The 24,841-nt window shown below is 32.9% G+C and overlaps 3 protein-coding genes across 4 annotated transcripts; 1 reads left to right on the plus strand and 2 right to left on the minus strand.

The window, feature by feature from the left end:
* Window positions 1–224: 224 nt before the first annotated feature.
* On the minus strand, window positions 225–6,301 carry LOC101267760 (uncharacterized). 2 transcript variants are annotated; one of them, XR_011214923.1, is made up of 11 exons: window positions 5,945–6,201; window positions 4,351–4,543; window positions 4,158–4,243; window positions 3,797–3,881; window positions 3,381–3,459; window positions 3,120–3,253; window positions 2,925–3,011; window positions 2,725–2,828; window positions 2,015–2,145; window positions 654–980; window positions 225–572 (listed from the first exon to the last, which is right to left on the minus strand). XR_011214923.1 is itself a non-coding variant. In XM_004232306.4 (11 exons), exons 1-10 carry the CDS (start codon window positions 6,001–6,003, stop codon window positions 871–873), a joined length of 1,068 nt encoding a protein of 355 aa, XP_004232354.1. In that variant the 5' UTR covers window positions 6,004–6,301; the 3' UTR covers window positions 225–572; window position 870. The 2 variants fall into 2 exon arrangements, 1 of the variants encoding a protein (XP_004232354.1); XM_004232306.4 differs by having other exon boundaries at window positions 870–980; window positions 5,945–6,301.
* Window positions 6,302–15,905: 9,604 nt separating this feature from the next.
* Window positions 15,906–19,112, plus strand: LOC101267470 (uncharacterized). The gene is made up of 8 exons (XM_004232305.5): window positions 15,906–16,399; window positions 16,749–16,793; window positions 16,959–17,088; window positions 17,213–17,294; window positions 17,378–17,426; window positions 17,667–17,764; window positions 18,386–18,524; window positions 18,651–19,112. Exons 1-8 carry the CDS (start codon window positions 16,073–16,075, stop codon window positions 18,792–18,794), a joined length of 1,014 nt encoding a protein of 337 aa, XP_004232353.1. The 5' UTR covers window positions 15,906–16,072; the 3' UTR covers window positions 18,795–19,112.
* A 439-nt stretch (window positions 19,113–19,551) lies between these two features.
* Window positions 19,552–23,839, minus strand: LOC101267184 (mannose-6-phosphate isomerase 2). Its single transcript, XM_004232304.5, has 5 exons — window positions 23,179–23,839; window positions 22,888–23,055; window positions 21,979–22,191; window positions 20,454–20,720; window positions 19,552–20,078 (listed from the first exon to the last, which is right to left on the minus strand). The coding sequence occupies exons 1-5, from the start codon at window positions 23,524–23,526 to the stop codon at window positions 19,770–19,772; spliced, it is 1,305 nt and encodes a 434-aa protein (XP_004232352.1). The 5' UTR covers window positions 23,527–23,839; the 3' UTR covers window positions 19,552–19,769.
* Between the last annotated feature and the right edge of the window lie 1,002 nt (window positions 23,840–24,841).

A 24,841-nucleotide genomic window follows, 5' to 3' on the forward strand; every position in this document is an offset into this window, starting at 1 on the left:
CTGATAGGATGCAAATAAGAATTTCTCCTCTCATATTTGCCATAAACATTGCCTATAATTGACTTCTAAGTGACATAAAGTTGAAATTTGTTCTAATATCAGTTAAAAATTACTCTTCCTAAAAAGTTGGGTACTCTTTCTGGTCTCTGAAGAATCGCTTGGGTTACCTCATGGGTCATTATATTGTTTTCCTCATTATTTCATTCAAATTAATCAAGAACTGGTAGAGAAGAAAAGAAACGGTCCATAAAATATGGGAAGGTATATATACTGTTTGTACAAATATTTCACTAACCATGTTGGTCATATAAATCAAATCATAACACAAATTCAATGTTGATGCAACATGGCAACCAGCTAGGGGAATGGCACAGAACTTCTCTTCTTGTTATGTATATTCTTTGATGTGCTCTCCATGATTCCAGGCACTTGATATTTGGGCATAACTGGGAAGTACTGATATTATAAATAGTTTCAGGCCAATTACCACGACACAATAAGGAGTATCCGGAAAACATGTTTCTCCTCATTTGCATCACTGTTAAGAGTCAAAAGTATGATAGCTATCGCACCTGGACAAACAAAAACAATGGAAGTTCAGAAGGAAGCACCAGTATTCTAGTGACAGGGATTTGAATTTCGTAACTGCTTACTGTAAATGCTCAAAGAAGCAAAGCTAGATGCCACCAGAACATCATACTAACTATGTAGCTGGTCAAGAAAATTTTCTTCATTGGTTAAGAATCCAGAGGCATTAATTTATTCAAAAGCTGATCATTGTAACCATCTTCCAGAAAGAGACATGATAATAGCTGAACAAAGGTGAATATAAATTAAACAACCATATTATTTGAGAAATGGTTGCTCACATCAAGTAGGAAGTGGAGACATTTCAACTTGATCGTCCAAGATGCCATTGGAGCTTGAGCCTTGGAAAGAATCTCTCCTAGAACGATCCAATGATGTAGCTTCATATATGCCTACAAGATTTAGAAGTGAGACCAACTCACTAACCAATAAATGACTCACGCAAAGTAAATCTCAAACAATTACAGGTGTGTGTTTGTTTTTTGAATTTTGGGTGACGATGCAATAACAGATGATATGATTCAACGAAAGAATTTTATGACTGCAATAACATAGAAAAGTATTCCAGGTTTGACGGAACATCTCAACATAAAAAAATATGATCAACTTCAATTCTTCAGATTATTCTCTAATGACTCTACGTCATACTCATACCTGTGATGCAAAAACTATTACCTAGAGAAGCTTTTGAGTAAACACATTATGACAAAGAATTTCTTCTACTTTTTGATAAGGTAAAGTAATTCGTTATGCGAAACAAAATAGAAGAGATTGAATAATGAACTTGTTATCATAGTCAGGTCGAACTTCTTTTTTTTTAATAAGAAAGTCAAACTCAATTCCAATGCCAAGTGAATGCATTTTTTGAGAAGCAATATTGTGATGGATGAAATATCTCACATTTGAGTTGGAGAGCAACTCTTGGATAGACATGTTAAATGCATTTACCAACTCCATAGTCCATACTGAACTCTCGGGTGTTCACTTACAAGCCTCTTAAAGTCCATCCAACTTGTCAACTCTAATATTACAAATGTCTTTATTTTGACTGAAGAACTAGTTATGAGATGTCTCCAAGGAATTGAAATTGAAAAAATGCTTCTTAATCCTTTAGGTGGTAATGTTCATCTTGAGCATCTCTTCTTTTTCTGCTGAAATGTTAGTTAGTCTACTACAATTTGAAACAACCACCTTTTTTTATTCAGCATGGTCTCAGAACTTATTCATGTTCAACAATCATTATTTGATAGGTTCGATTAGCAAAGCAGTCCGATATGCAGAAATAGCTGTGCAGAAAGAAATTGGAAAAGATGAACCCCCACCCCTCTCACCATCAACAAAAACCCCAGTATAATCCCACAAGTAGGTACAATGTACGCAGACCTTACCCCTCCCCACCCCGAAAAAAAGAAAGATTGCATCATACCGATTCCCAAGATGGCAGCACAAACAAGAAAGCCGAGTAACGAGAAGTCCATTTTATATACTATCTCCATGACAATGATGCATCCTGCCGCAACCAATAAGTGCCTTGGAGAAGAGAAAACCATATGCAACCTATGAATAGACAATAATGTAGAATTTCCATATGAGACTGTTGACTTGCAGGTCTAGGGAAGAAATCAAATGAACTCAAAGAATATACAAAAGGATTCAGAACAGAAAACGCTAACGCTTCTGGTGATATGATCTAACATACCCAAAGCCGTAACAAAGACCACAATATATGCTTCTCTTACTTGAGCTCCATCAAAGACGACAAAAGTAATAACTAGGCAGGAAGGTAAAACATTTACTCAACAAAAGTTGTTCTTACCTTGCAATGGTCCACGACATAAAAAGTAAAGATGGAAAAATGAAATGCTAGCAGAAGAGAGGGAAAATGCATGCAAAATAAGAAGTCATGAGTCAATGCTGACAGGTAATTGCCAATAATGGGCTGTACACTACCAAAATAAAAGATATGAAGAAGACACAAATAAATTCATATTCCTTGAAGAAACAGAGATCTTTAGACAATCAGGTAAAATCGCTAAACATTAATTAATAAGGTGACGGTATTTGCTATAGCAATCAGTTAAGAGTTGGTAAACTAAATAATCTTACAAGGATCAGAAAGAAATGACAAAAGATTACCTCTCTTCTGCGATGCTATCAATGTAAAAAATCAATATCATCCCAAATAAAATGGTGCTTGAAAAAGCCCAGGCAGAAAAGGGCAGCTCTACATTGTTAGATCCCTGAATATCTCCACACAAAGAGGGAAAGCAATTTAAAAGAAGAAGAAGAAGAGATCCTTAACAACATAGCTACTGAACGTATCAAACTGTACTCACTATAATCATGTCCCACATGGCAACAGGAAACAAAAAGCATGTCGCAGAAGTAAGGGTTATGGCATGGAGTCGCCTCTTCAGTTGGTTCTGTGTAAATGAGATGAGAAATATTCAAGGATAGATTTTACTCCCTCCTTCATGTACCAGATAATAGAAAGTTTAGTGGATGAAATAGCTTGATGGGACTACACTAACCTTAAGTGAGACCCTTCTTGCGATCACCCTCCGAAGTGCTGATAAGATTCCAGCAAGAATGGGAAATAACATTTCCTTCATTCCTACTAGCTGTTCAGTATGTGCTTCATCATCAGAGGAGGCATTGCTAAATGGTATTTGTTTGTTAAGTTCGTTGCGACATAAGATTCAGCGAGCGAGAAACAGAGAAGGAAATTGAAGAACAAAGTGCTAATGCAGAATGAATTCACTAGAGCGAAGAGCTCAATATAGAAAGGATATGAAATGGAGAATATGTAGCCATTGCCCATCCTTGTGATAAAAAGTAGAAGGATGCAAGCATCGCTAGGAGTCCACCAACCTGATGATGGAGAAAATAGCAACGAATTACCACGCAAGAAAATGCAGAGTGAAGTAGAAAATTTTCCAACTGCTTTCTTTCTAATAAGTAAAATAATTTCAATTGTTTAATCCCATTTTCTACCATAACATAAACTTATAGCAACTAGATCATAAAGAGAAGAAATTAAGTTTCCTAGTTTGAGTCCAGTACGAAAGATACAAAATAAATTCAAAAGAGACAGATCCACAACAAGTCATGCTTTCAATAATCAGAGAATTATATCGCATGAATGTATGAGGATTCTTTTATAATTTCAAAGCAAATAAATTAATACAGTAGTTAAAAAGAAGTATACCTTTTTCCAAACATGGCCCCCCCTGCCATACAGTACCCCGGATAATACTCCTAGAACAGCACCAGAATACTCACCCAATATGGCCCTGATTGAATAGAATATTTAATCGCAAGGAGGCACTAGATAATTAACATAAAAAGAAACAATTTCAGACAGATGACCCAAGCAGAACCATCATATGTTTTCATGTATAGCCAGCCACAAGGGCAAGACATAATGATGATATGAAAGAATTTTCTCACAAAAATTACGTACCATGTGGTTAATAGTGCCAGAGTTACTAATAGGAAAAAAGGAACCATGCATAAAACAAATTCAAGGAAAAAAGTGACAGTAAAATATCACTCAACCTTGAACTTACCGAACGGGACCACAAGATTTTAGGCCCTTTCCCCACAAGATGAAGTAAAGAGCTGTTATACCACCATTTACAACTGAAGGTACCACCTGCAGAAACAAAGATTATCAGCAAAAACGCACAAGTGACAATGAAATGACCTTCTGTTAGCTTTTTGACATTTACTAAAGGGAAGAAAATGATAGCTCTACTAGACCTGTGTATTAGCAAGTGCCCTGCCCTTCCAAGGCTTTTGCGCTACTAGAAACCAGATGCATGATGGAAGAAGACAGCAGAACATAAATAGAACAACTGAAGCCCCTGTCTGAGACAAATAGCGGTACATGGAGTAAACTGACCATATTCTCATAAAGTTCCCAACAACATGGATTATCTGCAAGGGGGTTTGCCTACATTGAGACAAGTCTGTCAGTAATAACTTCTAAGGTAATATGGAGCAAGACTCACAGGCAGGAGGCAAAACTTAACACATGACTCAAAACTACATTAATAAATCCATTTTCACCATTTCCACTTAAAGATCAACAATTGATAGCCTTATTTACATAAGAGTGTTGGAAACTTGCTTCACTAAAATTTAAGAAATCACAAAAATTTAAGAACTCAAAACTAATAATATAACAGGATTATCCATCTGTGCTTCTAACTATTAATGAACTTAGCCAACTCCTTGAGAATCCACAATGAGGAAAACCAGAGGTCTTAAATTCAAATCCCAATGAAGGCCAAAATACTAGGTGAATGTGGTGGGAGGTAGAGGATACCCCGTAGAATAGTTGAAGTATGCCCAAGCTGACCGGACACGACCGCCATTAAAAAAAATCTTGAAAAGCCATGATTTGGATAAAATGACAGTATTGTTCATTATGAAAACGAAGGTTGCATATCTGAGAACATAATATTGTTGGAAGGATCCATTATTCGGCTTGGCCAATTTTCAACCAAGAAGGATGAACTCCAGCATTTTTAACTTATTCTCCACCATGTTTAGACTCAATCAGCTGATGAAAACAATGGCCCTATTTTGGTATGAGATAAAGAAGAGAAACATCTCTTGGTGAAAAACACCATTTTGCAGTGCTTGATTGCCAAAATTAAATTTTGTATTTAAGGGAAAAAGTTTCACCAAATAGGAGGAAAATATACACCTGTCATAGGCTAAGCCATTCCCACTCCACTCTAGATTTCACTCACTACTTTCAACATGTAACCACTATCTCCTCTTTCCTGCAAATTATTATTACCAAACCAGTATGCATCATCCCAACCCCAACTATCTACTACTACTAAAATGTACCATCTTTATCCCTTACTAAATGCTGGAAAATAACAAGGAGATAACTTTCTCAGATTAAAAAAAGAAACACTAAACAGGGTCAAAATATGCATGCTTCCAAATCTTGTTTGCATCCGTAAAAAAAAAACAAAAAAAATGATACTTGAAAATCAATTGAACGGTTAACCAGTTAATACAACCGTAAATTGGACGTCGAATCAGCACATTTCTATGGTAAACCCTCGAAACTCCAAAAATTGCCATGAGAGGGGAGGTCAATCACCTCCGTCTTAGCAAACAGGAAAAATTCACACAAATCCTAAAGTTCAAATCTTTCAAATAGATTAATTACAAAACGAACAAAGCACCATTTAGTCTTAGGAAATTCCAAATCAAAGTAAGCAGAAATGCACTGAATTTAAATTTAAAAAACAAAACAATAATTTCAGAGAAAAATTATAAAATCAAAATATGATTAACATTCGTGTCTTTTACAAAAGGATATTTGACATACCTCATGGTAGCAGAATGAGATGAACCTCGATTTTCTGAAAGTGGCTTCGGAGACATCATTTTTGCAACGACTAATCTGTTTTAAGCTTCAATGAATCGATTGAGAATGAACCGAGTTTAGTGGTAAATGCAGAGTGAAGAAGAAAGTGAATACGAATCTATGAGTTGAACAATGGAGAAAATTCATTAGCTTGGTGAAGGAGTGCAAGTCCATGAAAGCCGACGTTGATCTCGACAGCGAGAACCTCCCTCGATCCGCTCACGTTGAGTTTGGGCTCAATGTTGTTGGACTTGCATAATTGGGTCTCATTAATTGGGCCAAAGCACATTAATGGCCCAACTGTGTCTTGGCTCGGACAAGTTGCATAGATAGCCTATTGAAGGACGACTATTTTAGGGCATAGCAATGTTGCAAAATATTTACCTCTTGAATATATTGACTTAGCACGAAACTTAAGAAAAAAAGAATATTCAATGTACTAAAAATATTATTTAATTTTGTTGTTTTAAATATAAAATTAAAAATTAAAAAAATGTTAAAAAAGAAAAGAAAAAAATTATTTATAAAACGAAAAAGGGTCAAAAACACCCCTGAACTATCAGAAATAGCTCACATATAGCGAAAAAAAAAATCGAACTATTTTTAATATAGTGGGAAAAAAATCACCTTGTTAAAAGTGTGTGATTATCATGCGTGCACGCTTATGATCCAAAAATACTAATTTGCTTCCCTCACTATTTATACATTCGTTTCACCACTCAATTGAAGTACAAAACAATCTTTTCTTTTTCTTCTTTTGCATTGCTTTCTCCCTTTTCTTCTTCTACTCATTATATATAAAAAATTGATATAATGTTAATAGAGAACCACAAAACTTAACTACTTTCAACTTCATCCTTAAATATAAGTGAATTATAATAATCTTTTCATTTGTATGTTAAGTATAAAACAAAACTGACAAACACTTTTAGTACTCTAAAATCTCCATTCAAGACACATTTATTGATCATCTAGGGTTTAAGCCACTAAATTAGATATTTAAAAGAAATATTAAATTAACTTTTGTGCAATAATTGTGTCAAAAATATAATGTGCCTATTTATAAACATGGTTTATTTAACTTTTGTGCAATAATCGTGTCAAAAATATATAGTTATTTAAAAAGTGAAAGTAGAGATTGAAAATGTTGAGGAAATAAAGAGAAAATTGAAAAAAGTAAATCAAATGAAAACTCGAAAGAGGAAATAAAGAATTACGAAGAACTCAAATTTATAAACAATTTGGGTGAACCAGGGGATACTAGTTATGAAAATGTTGGTATGAATTTTAATTTTATGTTTTTGACTTTTCTCCTAAAGATGAAGAGTTGTTAATCAAAATCACTCTTTCAGGTGTATTGTTAGAGCCGTCGATATGGGCTAGCCTCGTTGGGTCGGCCTGGCCTAACCCGGGATTTAATAGGGTTGGGCTAAGATTTTTCGCGCTCATTTAAGAAAAGGGCTTTTTAGCCCGGCCTGAATAAGCCTGTTGATTTGATGGGCTTGAGAAATATAGGTAGGGCCGGCCCGTGGGCCAATAATAATTAATTAAAAATATAATATAATATTAAATTTTAAAATTAAAGAGAGTTCAAATTCAAAATAATTAGGTTATGATTTTTATTTAAATATTTATACTTTTACTTGAAAAAAAAACTTAATAAATAGAAATAATTTCAGAGACCTCCCTCCAGGTTTCGCTCTATAACACTCACCTTCCCTGTGGTTTACGATATTACGTCTATCTCCCTTATTTTTATTTTCTTGTAACCATTTTTTAAATCTATTTGAATAAATATAAATTAATTTAGATTTGACAAATTTACCGTTATATATGAATGTTTAGATCTAATTTTCAATGATTTATCTTTATTCGCTGGATCATGTTTCTTCTTCGCTTGTGTAAATGTTTAACTAGAGCAAAATCTTATCGTTCTTATCGAACTTCTTTCTTGGGAAGTTCAATTTGGTTTTCTATTTGAAGAAATTGTTGCCGGAAAATGATGGCTTATTGTGGGTGGGGGGGGGGGGAATTTACGTGAATTGGTAAAGGTGAAATAGAGATAAAAAAATTAATATTTGGTGAAAATGTGGGTCAACTTAGTTGAAGACTTTGATCTTTGTTGGATTAAAAAAATAGTCTTTGTGTTAATTTATTTTATATAAAAAAGAGTAAAATTGTCAAATCTATATTAATTATATTTATTTTAAATAGGTTTAAAGAATGGTTACAAGTAAATGAAAATAAGGGAGGTAGACGTAATATCGTAAATCAAAGGGGAGGTGAGTGTTATAGAGCGAAACATGGAGGTCTCTGAAATTATCCCTAACAAATATTATAAAAATAATTTTATTTTGATTTGATTAACAAGTACTACTAACATTAACATCATGTAATATTGTTTTGTCGATATTTATGATAATATTTTAAATTATAATTTAAAATTTAATTAAATAATTATAAAAAAATTTAATTTCTTTAAAAAAGTGAACTGGCCCGTCAAGCCTGTAGCCCACGTACTTTTGGATTGGGCCAACCATTTTTTGATCCACGCCAAAAATGGGCTAGCCCATATTGACAGCTTTATATATTGTGCTTTCAGAATCTTTAACCCCTAAATTATAAAAACACCAAAAAATAAAAGCAAATTTTCGCACTATAAAGTTAATCAAGGTGAAAAAGTGGTTGGTAGTTTTTGTTTGCATTTTATCATCTTGGGTTACAAGATTCAATATCAATTATCACGTTTTGGTTACCCTACAAGCAAATTTAATGGCATGTTTGAACAAAAAATTGAATTATTTTCAATAAAGTAGGAAATAAATCACCTTGTTAATAGTGTGTGATTAAGTATTGACTCATGCGTGCGGGTATATAATCCAAAAATACTAAGTTGCTTCTTTGGCTATTTATACACTCACTTCATCACTCAATTGAAGCACAAAAAATCTTTTATTTGTTCTTCATTTCCTTTGCTTTCTCCCTTTTTTTTCTTCCATTCTCTAAAAAATAAAATAAAAAAGATTTGATGTAATGTTAATAGAGAACCACAAAACTTAACTACTTTCAATTTCATCCTCAAATATAAATAAACTGTAACAATCTCTCAACTTGTATGTAGAGTATAAAACAAAACTGACATATTTTTAGTACTCTAAAAGATTCGTTGAAGAAACATTTATTAAGCTTGTAAGATTTTAATCTCAAGCTATTCAAATCAGTGTTCAATTAGCTTTTGTGTCGTGTCAAAAAAAAATAATGTAGCTATTTCAAAGTAGTGTTTAATTAATATTTGTGCAAACATTGTGTCAACAAAAATAATGTATTTATTTAGAAGTAGTGTTTAATTAACTTTTGTGCAACAATCGTGTCAAAACTTATCTAGTAATTTAATAGGTGAAAGTAGAAATTGAAAATGTCGAGGAGGAAAAAGGAGAAAATTGGAAAAAACATACTATAGTTAGAAACTCGAAAGAGAAAATTACACTATAAGATATAAAAAATTACGAGTAACTCAGATTTGTAAACCATTTGTGCGAACTAGGGGATGCTAGTTATGAAAATGGTGGTATAAATTTTAATTTTATGTTTTTTGATTTTTTTTTTGAAGTTGAAGAGAAGTTAATTGAAATCACTCTTTCAAGTGTATTGTACGTGCAAAATCTTTAACCTCTAAATTAGCAAAACACTAAAAAATAAAAAGCAAACTTTCACATTTTAAAGTTAATCCAAGTGAAAAAAAATAGTTGGTATTTTTCGTTTACCTTTTATCATCAAGGTATTACAAGAATCAATATCAATTACGATGTATTGATTTCCCTTTAAACAAATTTAATTGAACTATTTCTAATAGAGTGAGGAAAAAATACTTTGTTAATACTATGTGATTGTGTGTATAGTCATGCATGCACGTATATAATCCAAAAATATTAAGTTGCTTCCCTCACTATTTATACACTCACTTCACCACTTAATTGAAGCACAAAACAATCTTTTTTATTTCTTCCTTTACTTTGTTTTCTCCCTTATTTCTACTACTCTCTATAAAATAAAAAAATATTGACGAAATATTAAATAGAGAACCACAAAACTAAATTACTTTTAACTTCATCCTTAAATATAAACAACTGTAATAATCTCTTAACTTGTTATTTAAGTACAAAATAAAACTGAAACACCTTTTAGTACTTTAAAACATTCATCCAAGACACGTTTATTGAGCATGTATGCTTTTAACCTCTAAATTAGCTATTTAAAAGTAATATTAAATTAACTTTTGTGCAATAATTGCGTCAAAAAAATAATGTAGTTATTTATGACTGTGTTTAATTAACTTTTGTGCAACAATTATATCGAAAAATATACAGTTATTCAAAAGGTGAAAGTAGTGATTGAAAATATTAAGTAGGAAATGAAGAGAAAATTGAAAAAAAAAATACTTCATTTAGAAACTCGAATTATAAATTTCGCTATTTGATGCAAAGAATTATGAGGAACTCATATTAACAAACAATTTGGGTGAAAAATATTAGTTATGAAAATGTTGGTATGAATTTTAATTTTATGCTTTTTGACTTTTATCCTGGAGATGAATAGAAGTTAATTGAAATCACTCTTTCAGGTATATTGTGCATGCAAAATCTTTAACTTCTTATTTAAGATAACACCAACAAATAAGTAGCAATCTTTCATATTGTAAAGTTAATCAAGGTGAAAAAGTGGTTGACATTTTTTGTTGGCATTTTATCATCTTGGCATTACAAGATTCAATATCAATTACCATGTGTTGGTTCTTCTTCAGGCATATTTAATGACCTATTTAAAAAAAAAAAATTGAACTATTTTTAATATAATGAAAAAAAACAATCTTGTTAATAGTCTGTGATTATGTGCTGAGTCATGCATGCCAGCATACAATCCAAAAATATGAAGTTGTTTTCCTCACTATACATACACTCACTTCACCACTCAATTGAAGCACAAAACAATCTCTTTTTTCTTCCTTTGTTTCTTTTTTTCCCCTTTTTTCTTCTACTCTTTATGAAATAAAAAAAAAAGCGTTACGTTAATAAAAAATCACAAACTTGAACTACTTTTAACTTCATCCTCAAATATAAACAAACTATAATTATCTCATAATTTGTATATTAAATATAAAACAAAATTGACACACACTATTAGTACTCTAAAACATTTATTCAAGATGCATTTATTGAGCATATAGGCTTTTAACCTCTATATTAGCTATTTAAAAGCAGTATTAAATTATCTTTTGTACAATAATTGTGTCAAAAAATAATGTAGCTATTTAATATGAAAAATTAATTAACTTTTATGCAATAATCGTGCAAAAAATTATATAGTTATTTAAAAGGTGAAAGTAGAAATTGAAATCGTTGAGGAGAAAAAGAAGAGAAAATTGTAAAAAATAAAAAATAAAATAAAAATAAAAAATCATTTAGAAACTCGATAGAGAAAATTTTGATATTGAATATAACGAATTACGAGGATCTCGGATTTATAAATGATTTGGGCAAACTAGGGGATACAAGTTATGAAAATGTTGGTATGAATTTTAATTTTATGTTTTTTGATTTTTTTCATGAAGATGAAGAGAAGTTAATTGAAATCACTCTTTCAGGTGCATTGTGTGTGCAGAGTTTTTAACCTCAAAATCAGTAAATCACTAAAAAAAAGCAAACTTTCACATTGTAAAATTCATCCAAGTGAAAAAAGTGGTTCGTCTTTTTTATTTGCATTTTATCATGTTGGTGTTACAAGATTCTATACGAATTGCCATGGGTTAGTTCCCCCTTCAAGCAAAATTTAATGACCTATTGGAAAAAAAAATATCGATGAAAAAAATCACCTTGTTAAAAGTGTGTGATTATGTGTTGAGTCATGCGTGCACGCATATGATCCAAAAATACTAATTTGCTTCCCTCACTATTTATACATTCGTTTCACCACTCAATTGAAGTACAAAACAATCTTTTCTTTTTCTTCCTTTGCATTGCTTTCTTCCTTTTTTTCCTTCTACTCATTACAAAAAAAAAAAGATTGATATAATATTAATAGAGAACCACAAAACTTAACTATTTTCAACTTCATCCTTAAATATAAGCGAACTATAATAATCTTTTAATTTGTATGTTAAGTATAAAACAAAACTGACAAACACTTTTAGTACTCTAAAATCTTCATTCAAGACACATTTATTGAGCATGTAGGATTTAAGCCACTAAATTAGATATTTAAAAGAAATATTAAATTAACTTTTGTGCAATAATTGTGTCAAAAATATAATGTGCCTATTTATAAACATGGTTTATTTAACTTTTGTGCAATAACCATGTCAAAAATATATAGTTATTTAAAAGGTGAAAATTGAAAAAAGTACATCAAATGGAAACTCGAAAGAGGAAATTCCGCTATTCGATATAAAGAATTACGAGGAACTCGAATTTATAAACAATTTGGGTGAACTAGGGGATACTAGTTATGAAAATGTTGGTATGATTTTAATTTTATGTTTTTTGATTTTTCTCCTAAAGATGAAGAGATGTTAATTGAAATCACTTTTTCATATGTATTGTGCATGCAAAATCTTTAACCCCTAAATTAGAAAAACACCAAAAAATAAAAAGTAAAATTTTCACATTGTAAAATTAATCTGGGTGAAAAAGTGGTTGGTATTTTTTGTTTGCATTTTATCATCTTGGGTTACAAGATTCAATATCAATTATCATGTGTTGGTTACCCTACGAGCAAATTTAATAACTTCTTTGAACAAAAAATTAAATTATTTTCAATAAAGTGGGAAATAAACCACCTTGTTAATAGTGTGATTATGTGTTGACTCATGCAAAAAATACTAAGTTGCTTCTTTGACTATCTATACACTCACTTCACCACTCAATTGAAGCACAAAAATCTTTTCTATTTCCTTCCTTTCCTTTGCTTTCTCTTTTTTTTTTCTTCTACTCTCTATAAAATAAAATAAAAAAGATTGACCTAATTTTAATAGATAACCACAAAATTAACTACTTTCAACTTCATCCTCAAATATAAATAAATTGTAATAATCTCTTAACTTGTATGTAGAGTATAAAACAAAACTAACATATTTTTAGTACTCTAAAAGATTCGTTGAAGAAACATTTATTAAGCTTGTAAGATTTTAACCTCGCTATTTAAATCAGTGTTTAATTAGCTTTTGTGCAACAATCTGTCAAAAAAAATAGTGTAGCTATTTTAAAGTAGTGTTTAATTAACATTTGTGCAAAGATTGTGTCAACAAAAATAATGTAGTTATTTCAAAGTAGTGTTTAATTAACTTTTGTGCAACAACCGTGTCAAAACTTATATAGTAATTTAAAAGGTGAAAGCATTGAAAATGTCGAGGAGGAAAAAAAGAGAAAATTGAAAAAAAAGTACTTCATTCAGAAACACGAAAGAGGAAATTACACTATAATATATAAAGAATTACGAGTAATTCAAATTTGTAAATCATTTGAGCAAACTAGGGGATGCTAGTTATGGAAGTATGAATTTTAATTTTTCTTGAAGATGAAGAAAAGTTAATTGAATCACTCTTTCAAGTGTATTGTGCGTGCAAAATCTTTAACCTCTAAATTAGAAAAACACCAAAAAATAAAGGGATAATGCACAAGTACCCTTTCAACATATGCCCGAAATCTCAAAGAAACACTTATATTATATTAATGTCCTCTTACCCCCTGAACTTATTTTATTGATAATTTTCTACCCCTTTTCGGCCTACGCGGCACTATCTTGTGGACCCAACGCTGGTTGACTTTTTTTTTTCAAGCACGTAGGCTGTTAAGGGGAAGAAAATTACTTATAAAATAAGTTCAGGAGGTAATAGGACATTAGTATAGTATAAATGTATCTCTGAAATTTTATGCATATATTGAGAGGATACTTGTGCACTTTTCCAAAAATAAAAAGCAAACTTTCACATTATAAAGTTAATCCAAATGAAAAAAAAGTGATTGGTATTTTTGGTTTACCTTTTATCATCAAGGTATTACAAGAATCAATACCAATTACGATGTGTTGGTTTCCCTTCAAACAAATTTAATGACCGATTTAAAAAAATTGAACTATCATGCATGCATGCATATAATCCGAACATACTAATTTGCTTCCCTCACTATTTATACACTCACTTTACGACTCAATTGAAGCACAAAACAATCTTTTTTTTTGCTTCCTTTGCTTTGTTCTCCCATTTTTCTTCTACTGTATAAAATACAATAAGAAAGATTGACGTAATGAAAGTAGAGAACCACATAACTAAACTACTTTCAACTTTACCCTTAAATATAAACAAACTGTAATAATCTCTTAGGGTGTGTTTGGTATAAAGGAAAATGTTTTTCATGGAAACTGTTTTCCTAAAAAATGTTTTCCTGGAAAACAAATAGATATTTGACTTATTTTCTCATGTTTGGTTGCTGATTAGAAAATATTTTCAGAAAAATATTTTAGCGTTTGTTTTTTGAGTAAAAAATATTTTTGGAAAATATCTTTTATTTTTTACTAGAGTAGAAAATCATTCTTGAAGTTGAATTTTTTTTTAAAGAATAAACATAAAAAATATTCATGGTGGGGGTGGAGGCTGGTTGGGAGCTAGTGGGGCTGGTAGGGTGGGTGGGCTGGTAGATGTGGGTGGGTGGGGCTGGTAGGGTGGGTGGGTGGGGCTGGTAGGGTGGGTGAGTATGGGAAGGTTGGAAGAGAGTTTTGGAAAATGTTTTCCTTAAGTATTAAAGAGAAGTCATTTTCCATAAATTTGAGAAAATGAGTTGATTTGGAAAATATTTTTCAAAATATTAGACCTAACCAAACATGAGAAAATTGAAAAATATTTTTCGAAGAATATTTTCCTCCATACGAAACACACCCAAATATTGTTTAATTTTGTTATTTTAAATATAAAATATAAAATTATAGAATTATTTTTAAAAAATCATTTATAAAACGGAAAAGGGTGAAAAACACCCCTGAACTATCAGAAATAGCTCATATATACCCTTAAACTAAATTCTGACTCAAAAATACCCATTTGTTAACGTATTGGGTCATTTTTATCCTTACTTTTAACAGAAGTGCATTAAGTGTCACATGGACGCCACCTAAGCACCAAACAACCTCACCTCCACATAGACTCATAAAATCCTAGTTTCCGATTTTCCCTCATTTCTCTAATAGATACAATTCACCCATCTTATTTCTCTAAAACATACTACGATTTTCTCTTATACGATTTCCCCTAGGTTCATTAATTCTGAAATTTAATGGCATTCATGAAAGGAAATATGTGAAACCCTAGGGGAAATCGTATAAGAGAAAGGGAAAATCGTATAAGAGAAAGAAAGAGGAATCATAATATGTTTTAGAGAAACGAGAATAAGTGAAAATTGTATCTATTAGAGAAACGAGGGAAAAATTATAATTAAGATTTTATGAGTCTATGTGGAGATGAGGTTGTTTGGTGCTTCCGTGGTGTCCACGTGGCGTTCTAGGTGGCACTCAACACGCCTTTGTTAAAAGTAAGGGTAAAAGTGACCCAATAATTTATTAGAAGGGTATTTTTCAGCCAAAATTTAGTTTAACGGTACACATGAGCTATTTGTGATAGTTCAGGGGTATTTTTGAGCCTTTTCCGTTTATAAAATTATTAAAGAAAAATTAGATCAAACAAATTGAATATTTAAACCATTTTAGAATCAATTCAAGACTTGTATCAAAAATTATACAAGTCAAACTTTAGTTTGAAATTATTTGTACCGTTTGAACTTAAAATATTTAGATTCTAAATTAGGCTTAAATCTTAATCATCCTCAATTTCATACCTATATATTTGAATTTGAACTACCAAATTTAATTTCAAAATTGTATGTGTGATTTTAATGTTCAAATTTGAAGTTAGCAAGTACATTAAGCTGTCACAAAAAAAAAAAATCGATACAAGTAAAAAAAGAAACAAAAAATTCCTAAAGTGATAAAGTGAGACGGAAGAGAAGAAGGAAACAGAAAGCAGTTGGAAAAAAGTAGTGAGAAACAATGGCTACGGTCTGTACGTTGATTCTTCCCAAATTTCCTCAATCGAGAGGAGTATCAACAACTCGTGCTGTGTTAAAGAGGGATCCCAAAATGAAGGTTCCTTATGAACTGAAGCAGGAACAATCTCGTCTTTTTCACAAGCTTCCCTCTGGTCTAAACATGGAGGTTCTCTACCAGAGGGGCAGTGACCAGATAAGATCTACTAAAAACCCACCTTTAGTTTTTGTTCATGGAAGCTTTCATGCTGCTTGGTGCTGGGCTGAACACTGGCTCCCCTTCTTCTCCCAAAATGGATATGATTCTTATGCTCTCAGCTTGTTGGGACAGGTACTCTACACTGCAATTACATGAATAAAAGTATGTAAAATACTGCTTAATTTCTTTTCGGTATCCAGATAATGCTTAATTCAGTACTGATGATCGATTAGCCGACTGAACTAATTTGCAGTTTGATTTATGTTCGACTAAATGTTTACCTTAGAAAAGACCTGATAATGTTGGAAGAATTGTAATCTCAGATAAATATTCAGCTTTTGTTTACTTGATCAAATAGATTCCACTAGTTACTTCGCCAAGATATTTCATTTATCATTTAAATGGTGAAATAGCAATGCAACCCTATCGAAGTAGCAAAGGTACGTTATTAATGTATATGTACCCTTTTTGACATTGCCAGGGAGAAAGTGATTCACCTGCTGCTGCAGTTGCAGGTACCCTCGAGGTATTTTACATTTCTTTCTGTTAGATTCTTGTTGGTTGTCAATCAGGAAGTTGCTTGAGTAATAACATTTACGCTGAGCTGACATTTCTCATTCAGGTTTCTCTTAGTGCATTGCTGAAACGGTTTTCAGTTCCTTCTAATTCTGTACTTTGCTGCATTCAGTAGACACATGCTGGTGATATTGCTGACTTCATCCACAAAGAGATCAGGTTGCCACCAGTGTTGCTTGGACATTCATTTGGGGGGCTAATTGTTCAGTATTACATTGCAAATATTAGAAGAGAAGCAGTAAAAGGTCATCGTGTTTTTGTTATTGTTTGCAAACTAAGGCATACTGCATTTTCTACTCTCAATTCCAAAAGTTCCTCACAGTGGTTACTTCTACTCAATCCATACAGTTTGCTCTTTTGGTGCTACAGGTTCTGATTCAGAAAAGAAAAGCTTATTCCCCAATCTTTCTGGAGCAGTGCTCGTTTGCTCAGTACCCCCTTCCGGTAATAGGTGACTTCCTGTACTGAAAAGGCCTGTCTTCCATACGAACTTTGTTTTCACTCAATAACTTGTTTCCCTTTTATTTTATTCAGTGGTTTAGTATGGCGATATCTCTTCTCCAAGCCTCTTGCTGCTTTCAAGGTTTGTCTATTTAGTTTAAAGAAACCATATACACACTTATCTCAGATACAGACTGGTATTTACTAGGCATACATATGTACATAGTGAAGCCACTTGGACCCATTCTTCCTGTTTCGATTTTTCGGTGAATACTATCGATGATTAAAAAAGTGAGTGAAACGTCATCTGTTTACTTTTTGCCCCGTTTGCACATCCTCGTTTTTTTTCTTTTCAAAATGGTGAATTTGATATTTCGAGCAGGTAACTCGGAGCCTGGCAGCCAAAGCGTTTCAAACATCTTTACCGCTTTGTAAAGAAACATTTTTCTCAGCAGGAATGGAGGATCAGCTGGTTGCACGGTCAGTCAAATTAGAACTTAGATGGGTTTTTTTTAGAACTTAGATGGTTATTGTTTTAGATATCAGATGAAAGAGTAAATGACTTAATAGACAAAGACCTTCGTAGAACTCATTTCTATGTTCTCCATCACTGGTATTAGGAGGATTTTGAAGATGCCTGTGTACTACTAGATAATCTAAGAGTGGCAAAAGTTGACTTTAAACATGTTACCCACTTGAGTTATTCCTACCACTTCCCAAGTATTAGTAACTTGAACTGAAAGTTTCCTGGTCGAATTGTAAAGATCTGGTAACTGATGCATATACTATTCTAATGTCAGCTTGAGGATTGCTCTTTCCAAAAATCCACTAATGTAAATTTTCCGAGTTACTCAATCTCCAGTTCGGATAGTGGTCATCGAGTTTACGTTAACATTTTGTTCTGTGTAGTTCCTAGATTATGTTTGTAATTTTGTTTGAATATCAAGCTCGAGAGTTATGTTTTATATTAAACAGAATAGATGATCTCGCTATGCATCTTGTTCTAAGCATTATATGTTGGAATTATACCTTGACTAAATCATCTATGTATACACAATGTTGTCTTACGGCAACATTTGCCTTTTCTTTTCTCCTTTTTAGTTACCAAGAGCTAATGACTGAAAGCTCAAGGATGCCTTTGTTTGATCTAAGAAAGCTCAACGCATCTCTTCCTGTATCTCGACTTGAGGATCCTGCATTTAAAGTACTTGTAGTGGGTGCAAAGGATGATTTCATTGTGGTAAGTTCTTGGATAATCTTGGAAAGTATTTGTTAAAGAGATGTTTCAAATTTTGCGCGTTTTGTAAAATCTGGAGCTAAATAGTCCTAGTATTCTGAAAGTAACATATGAATGTGATTCTCTCAGGACATGGAAGGACTCAATGAAACAGGAAGATTTTATGGCATCCCAACAGTCTGTATTGAAGGGGTTGCCCATGATATAATGATAGATTGCTCATGGAGAAAGGGTGCACAGCTAATCTTGTCATGGTTAAACAGCTTAAATTAAGCTGGGACACAAATATGAAGGAAAATAGCCCCGTGTTAATGTCCGGTTTTTGTTGGCTAGTTGAAACCACTGCTTTGGCCTTAGATTCAATCAAAGATTGAGAGGTTAAGATAGGATTGAGTTTGTACTTTTTTTATTGGTTGTGGAGATCTGTTGGATATAGATTGATGTCGAGAAACCAACAAAACAGAAAAAGTAGGTTCAGTAGCATGAAATTTTTTGTTAGAAGTTCATAAACAACTTCTTGATTTGGCTTTGATATCCATCTGCTGTTGAATCTTGTAAATTCTGAATGAAATGTGAGGTTTGGTTCCATCAGACACACTTACATGGCTTGAGAATAATATTTTAGGGGTTTCTTTTAAACTTCCACTTTCTTGAGAATATATATTGGCATTCATTAACGAGTGTGCTTCAACTGTGGTGCAGCTATTGTTTTGTATCTCAGAGAGATGAATGACAATGCCAAAGGTTAAAGGGGGACTAAATCCATCAGATAAATCGCAATTTACAGCAATATTACAAAAACTACATCTGCAAGGATTAACAAAAATTTAAGGTTAAAATGAATACAGTGGAATTTGGATACGAACAAGTCACAGCACACCACCTACTCTAATTTACTCAATAACATATCAGTATGATCCGGTATAGTGAGATCTGGAGAGCAAATCTTGCCCCTACCTAGTCCCACTTTACACACTAGAGTACAACTCTTTTTCCTGCATTTGTACTTTTCTAATCCTTAACATCTCTGTTTTCTAAAAGCACCTTTTCTTAATGTTGATATTAGACAATAGAAGAAATAGTACAGCAAAATTTCCACCTTTCCAGTGATGTTTTTAACTTCCAAACTACACTTAACTTAAGCGGTTATATACCTGAACATGCTATTAATACAAGGTGGAACAGCCAGTGTAACAGAAAAATTCACTGTTTTATTAGCAAGCATAAGGGGCTACAAGCCTACAACTATCATTCCTCAAAAAATCTGCTGTTTACACCTGCTCTATACAAGTGCAAACCAGAGGAGGTTGCAATGGTAATATTGGTGTTTGCAGGTGCAAATAGGACATCACCTTCAACCACAATCACTTCTGCTGATGTGGTCATTGTTCCCTCTCCTCCCATGACCAAAAACATGGACGGACCAGGAGCAGAAGGGAAGGTAACAGTTGAATATGGGGGGAGAATGCAATGATCCACCTCGAATTCATCAAAAGGAGGGAGGTATCTCACTGTGTATGGATTTATTGCCGTACCGTGCAGAATTTCAGGGTTACCCTGTAACAGAAAAACACTGATTCAGATCATAGATCAAAGATAGGGAATGCCATGTAACCTGCATGTTAGGTGGTCTTGCCAGACATCTGACCTGCCTTCCGTAACCAATAAAATTACCTCCTAAGGTGTACTGAGAGGTATCCTAACTGTTGCTAACCAATTTCCATAAGTTTTGTTAGTTTAGGAACTTCTTTGCCTCAACCGACTAGACAAGTGATTTGAACATGAATTTCGGCCATCATGGTAAATATTGGACTTTTATAGTGTGCTCAATTTGACGGCTATTCACCTTCAAATGAACTCAGTCTCCTATACCACAACGGTTGATAAACATGGAGAACAAAAGAACGCCTTTAATACCAACTCTAATAGTACCTGTCTATACGTGAGCATTGAACAGAGAGTTCTAACATCCCGGTGCTTGGGAGTTAGGCCAGCGCGTACCACATTATCTGAGGTTGCCATACATTCGACACATTCTCCATATACATATGCATGGGGTTCATTTGCCCCTAAATATAAAGCTTCACCAGGATTGAGCTTCACGTAATTAAACAAGAATGCTGCTAAAACACCAACATCAGATGGATACTGCTTCTCAAGTCCTAGGACCAGTTGTTCCTTGTCGGTCAGCACCCTTACCTAAAACATCAAAGCATAAGCAACTTCCTTAATAATAAATGTAGTAAGCAACATGAATATAAATAGCACAGTTCCAGATATGCTTTAGCAGACAACACAATATGCGGTTAAGCTCTAAGCCTCTAACAAGTCATTTGTAAAAGAAAATCATGTGTCTCCCATGTTAAAGCAGAAATACTGGAAAATATAGTTTACATGTAGCTTCCTGAATGTAACAAAAGTTATTGTATTTTTGTTTATGAAATCAGAGGTTTAAGTAAAGCAGGAAATACAACAAAATTAAACCACCGCCAACCAATGGTATAATAAAACCAGAGGTAGCTCCATGGAGGAATTTGAATAACAAATGCAACTAATTGTAGGTTATGCCAAAATTGGTATGTTGCACACCCAGCTAGACCATGATAAAATAGATCAAAATTAGAAGTTCAATCTTCATATTTTTTTATAACGAAACTAAACGTTCAATCTTCATATTGCCACACTCATCACCGGAAAAATCGATAGTGCCACACTCATCACCGGAAAAATCGATAGTGCCAACCCAAGCTTAACTTTCACTTTCAACCATTAAAAATCAACATAAAGGATAATTAACCGAGAATTACCAACATTGAAAATTTAAAGAAACTGCCCAGATCAGTTCAATATCATCATCCCTAGTTTTCTGAAGAGTGAAGATGTGCATTTCTGTTTACCTTTTTTTATGTTGTTCTTATTCACACGCTTTAATCAGTTTAGATGGATTTTTAAAAAAAAATGGGTGCCAGGGGGAGGAGAGAAGGCCAAGACAGTATTCCGCGGCCTTGTGTTATATAGGTGGGTCCAGCCGAAGTGTATTCACATCCATATCCCTTGTTCTTTCCTTCTTTAGATACTAAATGATTTCTTTCCGTCTATACAACTCGGCGGACAAAGTTACCCAATGGGTGGCAGCAAGTACCCATTGGAATAGAGAGGTGCTCAAAAGTTGGCCCAAACACCACCGTTATAATCCCAAACAAATGTATTCAGGGGGCACATTGAAATAGTGTCTTTAAATTGGAAAATGGTTAAAGAGGTGTGTAATAAGACACAAACAATTAACTAAGACAATGAAGAGGATAAGAATTCACATTCATTGAGAGATTCTGCCACGTAAATGAGTAACTTTCATACAGAAGCACAGAGAGATTAAATTTCCAAGGGAAGTCTTAGCTTTCATATAATCATGGCAAAAAAAAAACTTTCATCTAATCATGGAAGGATTATGCTTTACCTTGTTTTTAATGTTCAGACGACTAATCAGCTTAGCAAGTACTTCCGTGATCACATCCTTGCTAGCTGACATAATCTCCGTGAATAATTTTCTGAGCACTAATTTACCTTTCTCCTCTTCATCATCCTCGCTCAAGTCCAATACTAGCTCTGCAAGCGCATTACCAACTACTTCAACAATCTCGGGCACAGTCTGAACAATCACTTTAAGCTCCTGGAGAAAAAGAAAATCATCATCACATCCAGTGTCCTTCTATTTTTAATTTTAGGTCCAACAGATGTGGAACTGTAAGTTCACTCCATTGTCTCAAGCCAACAAGATAGATTTTTTGTTTGACGAGAACCAACTACATGATGAAGTATTAAGTTCCATTGTGTCCAGACCCAATTTCTGGATCTTTATAGACTTAAACCCACCAAAATTTGCAATACAGATAATATGATAGATAGAGAATAATAAAACACATACATGTTAGTTATTATACACATATTCTAACTAGAGCAACCACTAATTAGTCTTTTATTTATGGAGGATAAAGAAGCTAATTAGGACCTTTATCCATTACTTTATTCCAGTAGTTGAAAACAAAAGGTCCAGTTAATTATTAATCAAACAATGAAAGCAAACAAAACAAACTTTCAATATTTAATAAAAATTCCCATCATTGTTTTTAATTAAGTGAGACAGCTCTACAGTCAGCTTAGAGTCCCCACCATGATCTTAGAATGAATATTTTCCGAATATGCTGGAGCCTGATAAATAATCAGATTCAAACATGAGAAGCTAGTCCCAGACAAGTGATCTGGCACTAGAGCGTCTATTGCACCGCCAATTACTACACAGATCCAGTAAAACAAGTTGCTTAACTCTATTGGAACTTCTTGAAATCTAGCACAACTTATGAAGTACCTCAAGACTTATGAAGCCACACAAGGCCTCGAACTTGGTCAATGCCAAAGCCATCTCAGGTTTGTGGTTATCATCCTTGTAAACGAGTGGCTGCTCCTTATGCAAAAGAATTGCCAGATCCTTGTCTGGATGAGCTTGTATAGACAAAGCTTTCTCAATTGAGAGTACCTATAACAGAAAGCCTGTAATTGATCAGGGAACCTGGTTCCTTATACAGTCTAAATATGAGAAATCACAATCTGCCGACAACCCAGTATGGGCAAATAAAAAGCAATGAAGAGAGGAAACCACCTTGAAGAGAAAAGGAAGCTGGGTACCCCATTTGGCAAGAACAGTTTCTCCAAGTACACTAGGGTTCTTCTGAATCCAATCTTTCAAAGAACACTTGTCTCTAATTCCTCCGCCATTAGCATGTCCATTCTGAATTCTTCCTCCTCGTTCCACCACAATGTAGGATGGTCCAGAGTCATGAGTTCCCATCCAAAACTCGGCATATGGCTGTTTTTCATCAATTTTCGTCCGAGAATTGAGCCTATACAGACGTCCAACACAAGACTCCTTCGCCGTACGGCCCCAATCGTAATTCTTAACAGAACCAATTAACCTGAGTAACCCCTTAAAACCTTCCTCCATCTCCATTGTTGTTGAGAGACCCGAGAGAAAAAGAAAGAAGTTGAAATAAACAAAGAAGTTGAAGTTGAAGAGAATTGAATAGTTTCCATTGGGGGGTTAGTTTTTGAAGGGGCAAAGTGTTGTGAGGAGGAGGGGAAGTTGGGGATTTGGACAAAGCAAGTGACGATGGGAGAGAGAGAGAAAACTGATGAGGCGGTTATCGTAGAATTGAGTCTCTTCTGTACTGTAAAGACTAGAATTCAGTAAAAGGGGAAATTTCCATTGCTGTAGAGTCACGCAACGCCCCTATCATCTCACCGCAATACGGTCGGTGCGGATCGGCTTTTACTTCTTTTTTAACATATTTTGAATAATGCACCGGTATTTTTTTAATCTATGTTAAAAATTTTATTATTTTTTTAAATTCATTTTATTAATAATTTTCTATCTCTTTTCAGCCTGTGTAATACTATATTATGAGCCTAATGTTGATTGACTTTTTTTCTTTCAAGCTAATATAACATAAGCTGAAAAGGGTAAATCATTACTTATAAAATAAGTTCAGTGATAATGAAACTTTAGTATAGTATAAAATTTTGAATATAGATTAAAATAGTACTTGTGCATTTTTCTTTAACATTTTAATAAAATTTTATTCAAAATAATTAAATTTATTCAAGTTTAACAAAAGATGTTTTCTTACTTATTAAAATTTTGTCTTTTATTATAAAGGAGAATAATAAGTAAAATTATGATTTATATCTTTTTCCTTTTTTCTTAATATGTGTTCGGAATAAATTTTAATAGTGATAAAGAAAAATTGCCATTACTAATATTATATTTAATATTTGATCAATATTTGAGATGTTCTTCCTTTATATAGGAATAAATTAAGATTTAGAATAAAATTATCAAAATTTTAATTGGTATAGAATATATATTTTATAAACATAATTAAGCACATTTGCAATAAATTTTCAATGTTTATATATGTATGCACGTGAAAGGACGCCCTTCATCAAAAAAATTTATGAATATAAATAAAATAATATATAAAATAATATATTTTAAATATTTTTGACACAATATATTATTATAACCTAATATTTTTAGACCTTTCAATAAATTTTAAACATCTTAAATGAACTAATAATCGTGTGATCAAATTAATTTTCGAATACACTTAGTAAAAAATTTTGCTTCAGCAAGGGAATAGTAAGGTCCAAAAACTATGGAAATCTGCGGGATCCACTATAGGTTTTGATTTGTGGGGACATAAATAAAATTAATATATACTTATTATTCATGCAACGTCATTTTATAGTACTAAATTCTGGTTTTG

Source organism: Solanum lycopersicum, chromosome 2 (genome assembly GCF_036512215.1).
Source record: "Solanum lycopersicum chromosome 2, SLM_r2.1".
NCBI lineage: Eukaryota > Viridiplantae > Streptophyta > Magnoliopsida > Solanales > Solanaceae > Solanum > Solanum lycopersicum.

Bases quoted from the DNA above. Each gene is read 5' to 3' on its own strand.
- LOC101267760 (XM_004232306.4), bottom strand. From the start codon at position 6,003: ATGATGTCTCCGAAGCCACTTTCAGAAAATCGAGGTTCATCTCATTCT. The intron at 3,882-4,157 runs GTAAGTTCAAGG...CTATTCAATCAG, and splicing joins AAATCTTGTGGTCCCGTTCG to GGCCATATTGGGTGAGTATT. The intron at 3,460-3,796 runs GTATACTTCTTT...CTCCATCATCAG, and splicing joins GGGGCCATGTTTGGAAAAAG to GTTGGTGGACTCCTAGCGAT.
- LOC101267470 (XM_004232305.5), top strand. From the start codon at position 16,073: ATGGCTACGGTCTGTACGTTGATTCTTCCCAAATTTCCTCAATCGAGA. The intron at 17,295-17,377 runs GTGACTTCCTGT...TATTTTATTCAG, and splicing joins GTACCCCCTTCCGGTAATAG to TGGTTTAGTATGGCGATATC. The intron at 17,427-17,666 runs GTTTGTCTATTT...TATTTCGAGCAG, and splicing joins AGCCTCTTGCTGCTTTCAAG to GTAACTCGGAGCCTGGCAGC.
- LOC101267184 (XM_004232304.5), bottom strand. From the start codon at position 23,526: ATGGAGATGGAGGAAGGTTTTAAGGGGTTACTCAGGTTAATTGGTTCT. The intron at 23,056-23,178 runs GTGGTTTCCTCT...TTTCTGTTATAG, and splicing joins AGCTTCCTTTTCTCTTCAAG to GTACTCTCAATTGAGAAAGC. The intron at 20,721-21,978 runs GTAAAGCATAAT...TTGATGTTTTAG, and splicing joins GTCTGAACATTAAAAACAAG to GTAAGGGTGCTGACCGACAA.